The following is a 10,484-nucleotide window of genomic DNA, read 5'->3' on the forward strand; positions in this document are numbered from 1 at the left end:
TATAATCATTTGGACACTGAAGTAACACAGATCAGTGGCTTTCATTTGCGATGATACTGACAGCTTGCACTTGCAGGAGGAGGTTGTTCTTCTCCTGCACTAGAGAAACCATTTTCTCTTCAAGCTCCTTCCTCTTGGACTCTGACTTTGCCAGATCTTCCTTACATTTGACGAAGTCCTCTTTCATGGTCGCCATCTCCTTTTCAGTTTCTGCGCTTTTTAGAAGGGGCTTTATTTTGAAGAACAGCTTCATCCATGGCCAGTGTTTAACATTCATGAATGACCGCAAGTTATACTGCAGGATCCAGACACAGTCTCTGAAAAATAAACAGCACTGGTTTGTGTCTGCATTTTATTAGTTCTAATCATTATGGAGGAGCTTTTTGATGATGGCCTCACCTTTGTGCAATTAAGTTGGAGAATTCTTTCCTCATCAGATAACCGCGACACAGAGCTTGAGTCTGGGTAACGAGAGAGACCAGCTTTTCATCTCGGAGCTCCTCCAGAGTGCCGAGTAAGCCAGCTTTGAAGAAGACCTTCAACAAAACAGCTACAATGAATCAATTTACATCCATTTAGTGTCTCAGTGATATTACACCCCCCTCTACGATGCATTTAGACACATACTTTTGTTGCACCGAATCGGTACTGTGTGTGGTCAATGTCAATGGAACCAAGAAGCTTCTCGGAGGCTTTCTTTCCATCGATGAACTGTCCCTCGGGGATGGCACTGGCATTCAGGATTTTGTATCTGTTTGGATGTGGATAAAGATAGGCATTCATAAACTGGCATAACTTTGAATGGAATGAATAGTGGGTAGGAATCAATGTTGACCTCTGTTTGAAGTCAGCATAAATAATCCTGCTGGGGAATCCCTTCCTGCAGATCCTGATGCCCTCCAGCACACCGTTACAGCGCAGCTGGTGGATGACCAGGTGGTTGTCCATGATACCTGCAATCAGGTTGACATAAGCTCAGACAAAGGAGTATATTTGATCATATTTGTCTGTAACTGGGTCAACAAGTTTTTTGTATTTGGTTTATTACATCTCAAATCATCAGGTGCCTTCTGCTTGGCCATCTCTCAACTGCTTGAATCTTTAGAATAAAATCTGTTCAATATTAGATTCATATATTAAGTACTTTCTGGGAATCACTTGAAAAGGTTTGCCATTATTTTCAGCACATTTTTCTTTTATTTTTGCACATTTGAAATTTGAGGCTGTGTTTGAGCCACAATATCTCAGGAACTATTGAAGATAAAAGCTTGAAATAGAAATTTTCCATTTCTCATCATGCCATTGATCCAGACTCTAAAATTCTGCACAATTAGATTATATAATTTCAGATTATGGGCAAGAAAAAAAATGAAGTTGTCATTAAAAGTCCCATCTCTGAGTACAAATTCGCAAAAAAAATGATATACAGAGGTCAAGCAGTGGTATCTTCTGAACAATATGTAGTTGCATGTCACAATTAATCATGCAAAACATACAGAATACATTTTTCCTGAAATATTTAAATTATACTTGAAGTTTTAAAATGATTCTCCAAATCTAACTAAGAAACATATTTTATGCTATAAGGTAAATCAGAGATGACTGACCAGAAAGTCTTCTAGAAAGTTCTTAATTTGAGACTGAATATGTGCATACCTGGTGTTTTAATCTCATTTGGAATCAGGCATCGCACAAAGTGGGGATGTGTGCTTCTCAGGTTTGTCATTAGTTTTCCGAGATTTTCCTACAAGGGAAGACACATATTGGCCACATATTTTGACACCACAAATAAAAGCTGGCATCAAACTTCTTGACCTGATGTAGGTCCCACTCAGACCTCAACAATCCAACTTAGCATTACTAGTTTGCTGGTGGAGCTTCTTAAAAGTACATGCAGGCTCCACCTTGAGGGATCAATACAGGCAGGAAAGGTTGGAATAATCTGTCCAGAGATTATTATCACTCCTGTACCCTGAAAACAGCAGATACAGTCTGAAACGAGCCACCCTTCTTCTTTCCTCCCTTCTTTCCACCTTTGCCACCTCCAGCATCACTACTTGATTCTGCAAAGAAGAAAAAAACACATTAGATCACATTTGCAAAGGCATTAATCCTGGTGCATGTATTGGACTCCTTTGAAGGGACTTTTTTTCTGTGTTGATGCTTGAAATTTCAACACTGCGATGACTGTACCTGCTTCTGCACCAGAAAATGAAGCATACAAGTAAGCCAACAGTTTCATGGATGACTTCTGGTACAGCTGCACCACCGACTCATTCAGGGGGTCTTTGTTCTTCTCCAGCCAGCCGGTGATGTTGTAGTCCACAGTGCCGGCGTAGTGCACCAGAGTGAAGTGAGCTTCAGGCTTGCCTTTGACAACCTTCGGCTTTTGGAAAGCATTATTTTTTCCAAGATGCTGGTCGTAGAGTTTGTTCTTGAAAGAAGTGTCTGAGGCCTTGGGGAACATACACTCCTCTTCAAGGATGGAGAAGATGCCCATTGGCTGTTGAATGCAGCATGGGTACATATGAGATATGGTTTCCAAAATAACATTCAAAGCATTCATGATTAGCAGATCGATTCTACCTTTTCGATGAGCTCAATGCAGGCAGCCAGGTCCATCCCAAAGTCAATAAACTCCCAGTCGATTCCTTCCTTTTTATATTCTTCTTGCTCCAGAACAAACATGTGGTGGTTGAAAAACTGTTGCAGCTTCTCATTGGTGAAATTGATGCAGAGTTGCTCCATGCTGTTGAACTATGACAACAACCCAACATCAACGCATGACTCAACCATGAAAAAGTACATCTGGAAACCAGCAACTGCAACTCACATCAAATATTTCAAAACCAGCGATGTCCAACACGCCGATGAAGAACTGCCTCGGCTGCTTTGTGTCCAACATCTCGTTGATTCGAATAACCATCCACAAGAACATCTTCTCATAGACAGATTTGGCCAGAGCACCAACTGCATTGGTGACCTAATTTTGAATAAATTTGGAGAACATAGAGAACAACATAGGAGAACATTCAGGCAGATGGGTTCTGTAAAGCGTCTTGAGACAATTTGACTGCAATTGGCGCTATATAAATAAAATTGAATTGAAGATAGTTTTGGAGTAACCTTAAACACAAACAAACAGTGTGTAATGACAATGTATTACAGGTACCTTACACTCAGCCCTGTTGTTGCATTCAATCCAGCCTGACATAGTATTCATGCTATTGGATTTGTTGGGACAGTGGGTTTGCTGTTTCATTGCTATTTTAGTCCCAGGAACCTAACAAGCATGGCAGGAAGAGGATGCTGATATTAGACTGCACTTTTGGTGGAGCTTAAGGTTTATGTAGAAATGTTGAAATGAACAGTTATCTAAATCTTTTTCCAGATATGTAATAAATTTTAGAGGTCATGGTTAAGAGAGATTTTTTCTTGTTAGGTCATCTTACAACACTTCTCAGCTTCATCCATGCTTACTAGTATTTTTGGGACCGTTGTCATTTTTAAATTATTCATGTATGTAGCAAAGAAGCTGGAGTCTTGCATTCACTTCTTATGGATTTCACTGGAGATGATCACTGATGTTACATAAGAATATATTTCACGTTTTGCATAAGGTGATGTAGTTGTACTATTTTGCCCATTTTTTTAATCTTATGTCTGCATCTGCCAAGAGGGTCATCACATTAGGAGTGGGAATCATAATATGTTGATACCACAGCATAAGAGAACTGATATTCTCTGCAGATAGGTGGAAAAAATATATTAATCGACAGCAGCCAAAATGAGCTAGGAGATATCAGCATATTGGATATCAGCAAAAATCCAATATCGTGCAATCTTGTATCACATACAGATTTCAAGGCAATGTGAGAATTACCTGAAACCTTTTTTATACCAGCCAAAGTCTTTCCTTCTGGATAGACTGTGATTGCAACAAAAAGAATCGTCACTTTTCTTTTCATTAAAGCATCAGAGACCTTTGAGCTGTTACAGTACCTGAGGGACTGTCTGGCCCTTGGTGACATATTCATTTCCCACTTTCACTCTGGGGTAACAGAGGCCTTTCAGCAGGTCAGCAGAGTTCAGGCTCATGAGGAAAGCGACTTTATCTGCCACTGAGAGACAAACGGGACATTTTTAATATCACCTGTTTGTTTAATTGATGACAAAAAGATTGAAGTCCTCACCCTCAGTGCCATCAGGCTCAGCCTGCTCCTCCCGCTGCTTCTGCTTGAACTTCATGTTCCCATAATGCATCACAGCACCTGTCAGCTTGTAGATGGAGACTTTTTCTTCATTAGTGAAGCCCAGGACATCAGTGGCAGTCTGTTAAACACGTAAAGTAATGAGCTGAACTCCATTATGTGTGTTTAGTCATCAGAAGTGAACAGACTAAAGAATCAGCTCACATCTGTGGCCACCAGCTCTTCTTTGTCGTCGATGCTGGCCACAGTGATCTGCCCCTGACTGATCATGGGGAAGTCATATGGGTTTGTTGATATGAGGAGCATTTCTGTGGATGAACACAAACAGATCAACTTATGATCTGTTGGAGAAATGTATTCCTTCAACCATGTCGCTCTTTAAGATCTGACATGCTCTCCTTACCTATGAGCTCTGGCTTGTGCCCAGTCATTATCTGATAGAAGATGTGGTAGCTCCTCTCTTCAGTCAACTGGAAAGTCACTCTTGACTTTTCCAGCAAATCTACATGGAATTATAAGTAATGCTCAACAATTGAAAGTTTTAAGCACATAAAATGAAGATTATTTAGCTAAAGGGAAACCTACAAGTTTCAATGTCAGCAGACGCCAGTTTTCCTGTGGTTCCAAAGTGAATTCTGATGAATTTACCCTATGAAATATAAAATCCTCAATGAAATCAGGAAAAGTGCTCATGAAAACAATGACAAAAGTTTAAATGTTGGGATAATATAAATAAAACAACCCATATTACCCATGTTGCACCATTTTAACTTTGACAAGACTTACAAATCTTGAGGAGTTGTCATTCCTCACAGTCTTGGCATTCCCAAAGGCCTCCAGCAGAGGGTTCGCTGAAATGATTTGATCTTCCAGCGTCCCCTAGAAAACAAATCCAGCTCTGTCACAATCTCATAGTTTTTAGAATCAAACCTTATTAAATGGATCATGAGCTGGACTCCTGTCATGTTTCCATTACCTGCATTTTGCCAGATGAGTGCTCCTTCTTGTCGCCACCAGCCACTGCGATTGTCGCAAAGTACTGGATGACGCGTTTGGTGTTGACGGTCTTTCCTGCACCGGATTCTCCACTGTGAACACAGAACAGTAGAACCTGAACACAGCACATGAAAACAAACTTGAATTTTTATAGTTTGAGTTATGAGGCACATTCTTAGTTTCTCTGCAGCAGACTCACGTAATCAGGACAGACTGGTTCTCACGATCTGACAAAGAAATGAGAAGAAATTAAAAGACAGCTTTGGCTCAATGACATGAAGGATTTTGAATTTTCTGCAGTTTTAATTTGCGCTCAATGGAGGGGTAAAATTTAATGAAGAACATTTACTCAAGTACTATACTTCAGTATAGTGGTTAATTACAAACACTTATAAACACTGACTGAATCTAAAAAAAGTGTTGCATTTTAAAAGCTTGTTGTATTGTCCATTATTTGAAGCTGTCGTCTTAAAATGAACTAAAGCTGTCAGATAACTATAGTGGAGTTGAAGTATAAAACAACATAAAATTAAAATTCAGACTTTGAAGTACTTCAAAATTACACTTCAGAAAAAAATCTGAGTAAATGTACTTAGTTACTTTCCACAACTACTACTGTTAAAACCCATATAAATGTTGTGAAGTTGAAGAATAAAGTGTCAGTACAAGTTAAAGTGTAATAAATGCAACTTTGCTTAATGATAATCCACCACTACACATCTGGCAACATCTAAGTTACGTAACTGAAAATTTGTGCTTGTTTAAACAAAGTCATTATTGTGATAACGTCTCAGAGAAATCCTCATTTTCCTCACCTGTGAGCATATTTTGATATGCATTATCAGAAACAGAGAAAATGTGCGGCGGGGCTTCCATGCGTTTCTTGCCCCTGTAGGCTGCCACCACCTGTGGGTCGTACACTGGCAGCCACTTGTAAGGGTTTACAGTGACGCAGAAGAGCCCAGAGTAGGTCTGCAGAGGAGAAGAAATGAGAGTAAAGAGGAGGAATTATCGAGACAAATAGAGAGATGAGAACATCCCTGTTATTACTCACATAAATCATCCATGCCGCATAACGATCTTTGAGGTTAAACAGCACAGAGGGCTCATTGAGGTGCGTCATCATGGCCATGTCCTCGATCTTGTCGTACTTTGGGGGATTCATCGGATGGCAATCTTCCTCCTTAACTGTTACAATCTAGAGGAATAAATTGTGAAGATGGAGTGATATTGATTGGAGGAAAGAGATGTGATAGGACTCAGCAACAAGAGAGCTACAAAATGAAAAGCTATGCAAGTAAAACTCTCATTTTTGTCAAATTTTAATCAGTTTTACAGCATTTGATGATGTTATGTTGAAGGATCCTGTGTTATTTTTGGACTACAAAGCAGGTGGAAGAGGAAACTCATCTGAAACTCCTGCACTGCATCAGAAGTGTGCAGAGTTTGTAATAAGAAAGGAAAGTCTTTGATGCTGTCTGCAGAAATCTTCACCTCATCAGCTTCAGTCTTCACAGTGGCTTGGCCACCTTCTTTCTGCTGGATGACACCTTTGATGTACAGCTCCTTGGCATCGGGAACAAAGCAGGCAGTTCTGGCATCGAACGGCCTGCTCTGAGCCTCGACTCGCTCCTTCTCAGGTTTGCGGAGAAAGATGGCCGCTGGCCCATACTGGGCCATCTCAGCGTCGCTACTCATGTTGATACCTCGAGGAAGAAAAACATTTGTCACAGCTCCCTTCTCCTCTGCCCTGTCTGTCTTGCTGTCTCCCATCTGCTCCTCTGCCTTGTCTCTCCCTCTGCAGTTCAGTGCCTGAGTGGAGTCTAGCTTCTCAGCTGACTCCACTCAGGCAATCAACCACCTCTACGGCTCCCGGACAGCTGACAATCATCTACCTGATTACACCCCTCAACAATAAGTACCGGCTCAGCCTTCCACTCGCTGCCAGAGTATTGAACAAGAACCACGCAGTTCAGTTTGTTCTCTAGCCTCTACAAGATCTGTTTTGAGTTCCTGCTGTGTTTTTTTAACTTTGTTTTCTCCTGCCTCCATACAGTCAGCTGTCCGGGATCTCCTGCCATCCTCCTTTCCCTCCGGCTCTCCCCGACAAGTCTTCACCGGTTTCCCCTGCCTGGACCCCCACTCCTGCCTGGACCCCCACTCCTGCCTGGACTCTCACTCTTGCCTGGACCCCCACTCCTGCCTGGAACCCCCCACTCCTACACCCTGGATTTCCCCCCCTTCGTTCCATTATTCACCCCTCTACAATAAACACTTTCATTCCAGCCAGCCTTGGTAGTGTGGCTCTCTGCTTGGGTCCACCCGCTCGTCCCTGACAACATTACAGTTCAGTCAGTTTTTCAAAAGATTTTTGTCAAGTTAAGTGTATTTTTCTATCCTACTTACCGGGTCACAGACCTCAGTCCTGTTGAATCACAGTGCTGCAGGTCAGATACAGTAAAATGCAGCTCCCAGCTCTCACCAGAAGGGAATATCTTCAAAATGAACACCAGCAGGAGGTCGAGGCTCCTTTTTATCAACATGAATGTGCTGCTGAAGCGAACCGGATGCTCCAAACTTGGCAATGTCAATGTTTAAATGTCAATCAAGCTGCATTATCAAACTCTGCCAGACACTTAAATATGGCACAGGATCTCATAGTGCTAATAGGGACGTGTCAGCAGCGGCAGGTGGTGATCCCCAATGACTATTTTTACATGTCTTCCATACTGTCAAGAACTGTCTTTAGCTGCTGTTTTTTATGTTTGACGTTCTACAGGACTTCTCACGCTTAATGCACAAGGAATTGATTGATTGGTGTATTTAATGTGACGGTGTTAATTTAGGGTGTGAGATTTGTCATTGTGTATATTTATGGAGGTAAATCGAACATAAATGACGTCTCTGTGATGCACCATGACCTTCATGTTCTTCCTGCCCTCGAGGACCACCTGCTTATTCACCTCCAAGAGTCCTTGTTTGGACTACCGTATTTTCCGCACCATAAGGCGCATCGGATTGTAAGGCACATTCTCGATTATGGGGTTTATTTCTGTACTTAAGCCATATATAAGGCGCACCGTATTATTGGGCGCATGCTAAAACAAGGAAATGGAAGCAAAACAGTGAGTTTGATTGAACTTTATTCTACTACGTATTTAAAAATACACTCACATTATTTTTTGATCAATCTTTTGTCACAAATCCATCAAAGTCCTCGTCTTCTGTATCTGAATTGAACAGCTGGGCAATTTCGACATCAAACATGCCGGGTTCCCTCTCATCATTGTCGGAGTCAGTCTCGTTGCCGGGTGGCTGTTCAGCAATGATGCCGGCTTTTGCAAAAGCTCGGACAATAGTCAGTACTGTACGTAGCTTTATGTAATGTTCTCTAATAGGTTTATCACTGCCAGCGTGTGTAGTGTACGTATTACGTCCCTATGTCGGCGGGAAATGGTCCGACAGTCAGATTTTGGAACTCAGTGCACACATAAGACGCACCAGATTAAAAGGCGAACCGTCGATTTTTGAGAAAATTAAAGGCTTTTAAGTGCGCCTTATAGTTCAGAAAATACGGTAACTGGCTTTAAGTCAAGACAGATGTCAGTACAACATGAACATCACTTTTCAAAGAGAATATGATGAGATTTGCTTTTTGATTAGCATGCAGTTCAGACAACTTCTTTCAAAGGAATTGTACACTTGACTTTAGCTTTTTATTTTAAAGTGTTCGTTCCATGTCCTATGATAAATTTATAATAAGTAAGTAGAATTTCTCAGTACCAACATTTTGTAGGGGACACTGCACATCACATACAGCAGCTACCCCTGCTTCCAGCCAACTGGTCAGTATAGAAATTGAGTTTTGTAAAGTTCAGCAAGTAAAATACCAATACAGAATAACAAAAACTAAAACTTTGCACCATCTTTTTTACCCTCTAGAGACTACAATAGAAGACGATCTGTACAGTGCAGGTCATTGTTCTTGTTTGTTCTGTTTTTAATGGTATTTATGATATTGCAAGGTCTATTATCAAAGTTCTGCTGCGAAACCTTTTTACTCAAGGAACTACAAGGAACATGGTGGAGTTATGTGAAAATTGGCGTACGTTTGTCCGGCTGTTTGTCTGTTAGCAACATCACTCAAAAATGGATTAATGAATTTGGATGAAATTCCAAGAAAGGTCAGAAATGACAAAAGGATCAAGTGATTTGATTATTGCATAGTCTTGATCCATGGATTTGTTAAAGATTTCTGTAACATTGGGAGATAGTGTCAGAGCGTCACTGTAACTATGACAACAAGTGAACACTACATCAGCTGCCTGCTGACGATCACGACTGCGATCCTACTACAAATCGACTGCTGCTGACTGATCAGGAACAATTGATTAAATTGTGGGGGTGTTTCTGAGCCCCATCAGTTCCCGCTGCCAGCTACATATTTGGGCCACACGATTCAGTATCCGTGCATAACGTACACATGCATAACACATGCCTGTGCTCACCACAAGATCATTTTTTATTCAAGATTTCATCCGTCAGATATGACGTAACGACTGAGCAGTCTTGGTGGAGTACTGCGGTCTCTGAGCACTTCTCTTGTTGTATTTGTTGTTTTATTCAACAAACAATAATTTATTCTGAATGAGAGACAAAGTTGTGTATCATTAGCATAATAGTCAGACAACAGAACAGATGAATAATGAAGTTGGAAATAGAAGCCAGAGAACAGAATCAGGCCAAGAATTGATCCTTGTGGGACACTATCCATTAAACATAACGGATAAAAAAACAGACACCAAATTTAACAATAGATAGATAGATAGCTAGATAGATAGATAGATAGATAGCTAGATAGATAGATAGATAGATAGATAGATAGATAGATAGATAGATAGATAGATAGATAGATAGATAGATAGATAGATAGATGGTTAACTCTTTTCACCTTTATAATCAAGTTCACTGTCAAGACTTTGTAGGAAAAGGCAATTTGATGCATGCATGTTAATTTACAGCAAATATCACCCTGATGCTTTTGAATGTATAGTCAGTTATATCTATGCTGATCAGATTTCTTTGTGTAGTTTTGCAGTTGTTGTGTTCGATGTTAGCGATCACCAGCCACCTTGAGGGAAGTCGTCTGGTTTGTCTGCTTTATTTACAAGTTAACACGTAACAGCATCCCGTGTGAACATCACAGGCGGGATGGAAACACATGGCGACGTCTGTGTGCCGCATTTAGAATAAGCATGGGAGAGTGTTTGTAACTTA

At 40.8% G+C, this 10,484-nt stretch overlaps 1 protein-coding gene across 1 annotated transcript in view; it reads right to left on the reverse strand.

Annotated features, from left to right (window-relative positions):
• LOC110954141 (myosin heavy chain, fast skeletal muscle-like) overlaps nucleotides 1-10,047 on the reverse strand; it is a 28,838-nt gene extending 18,791 nt beyond the window's left edge. Inside the window, exons 1-20 of the mRNA XM_051941600.1 lie at nucleotides 6,702-10,047; nucleotides 6,262-6,405; nucleotides 6,023-6,179; nucleotides 5,407-5,434; nucleotides 5,188-5,299; nucleotides 4,998-5,090; nucleotides 4,797-4,860; nucleotides 4,615-4,713; nucleotides 4,416-4,519; nucleotides 4,194-4,332; nucleotides 4,003-4,121; nucleotides 2,834-2,983; nucleotides 2,587-2,757; nucleotides 2,194-2,503; nucleotides 1,972-2,063; nucleotides 1,657-1,744; nucleotides 836-953; nucleotides 628-751; nucleotides 400-536; nucleotides 62-317 (exon numbers count right to left, since the gene is read on the reverse strand). Coding sequence (XP_051797560.1) covers nucleotides 62-317; nucleotides 400-536; nucleotides 628-751; nucleotides 836-953; nucleotides 1,657-1,744; nucleotides 1,972-2,063; nucleotides 2,194-2,503; nucleotides 2,587-2,757; nucleotides 2,834-2,983; nucleotides 4,003-4,121; nucleotides 4,194-4,332; nucleotides 4,416-4,519; nucleotides 4,615-4,713; nucleotides 4,797-4,860; nucleotides 4,998-5,090; nucleotides 5,188-5,299; nucleotides 5,407-5,434; nucleotides 6,023-6,179; nucleotides 6,262-6,405; nucleotides 6,702-6,980 — 2,784 coding nt within the window. The 5' untranslated portion in view covers nucleotides 6,981-10,047. The remainder of the gene's footprint in view (nucleotides 1-61; nucleotides 318-399; nucleotides 537-627; nucleotides 752-835; nucleotides 954-1,656; nucleotides 1,745-1,971; nucleotides 2,064-2,193; nucleotides 2,504-2,586; nucleotides 2,758-2,833; nucleotides 2,984-4,002; nucleotides 4,122-4,193; nucleotides 4,333-4,415; nucleotides 4,520-4,614; nucleotides 4,714-4,796; nucleotides 4,861-4,997; nucleotides 5,091-5,187; nucleotides 5,300-5,406; nucleotides 5,435-6,022; nucleotides 6,180-6,261; nucleotides 6,406-6,701) is intronic.
• Nucleotides 10,048-10,484: the final 437 nt, after the last annotated feature.

The sequence above is a fragment of the Acanthochromis polyacanthus genome, chromosome 21 (assembly GCF_021347895.1).
Source record: "Acanthochromis polyacanthus isolate Apoly-LR-REF ecotype Palm Island chromosome 21, KAUST_Apoly_ChrSc, whole genome shotgun sequence".
Classification (NCBI taxonomy): Eukaryota; Metazoa; Chordata; class Actinopteri; family Pomacentridae; genus Acanthochromis; species Acanthochromis polyacanthus.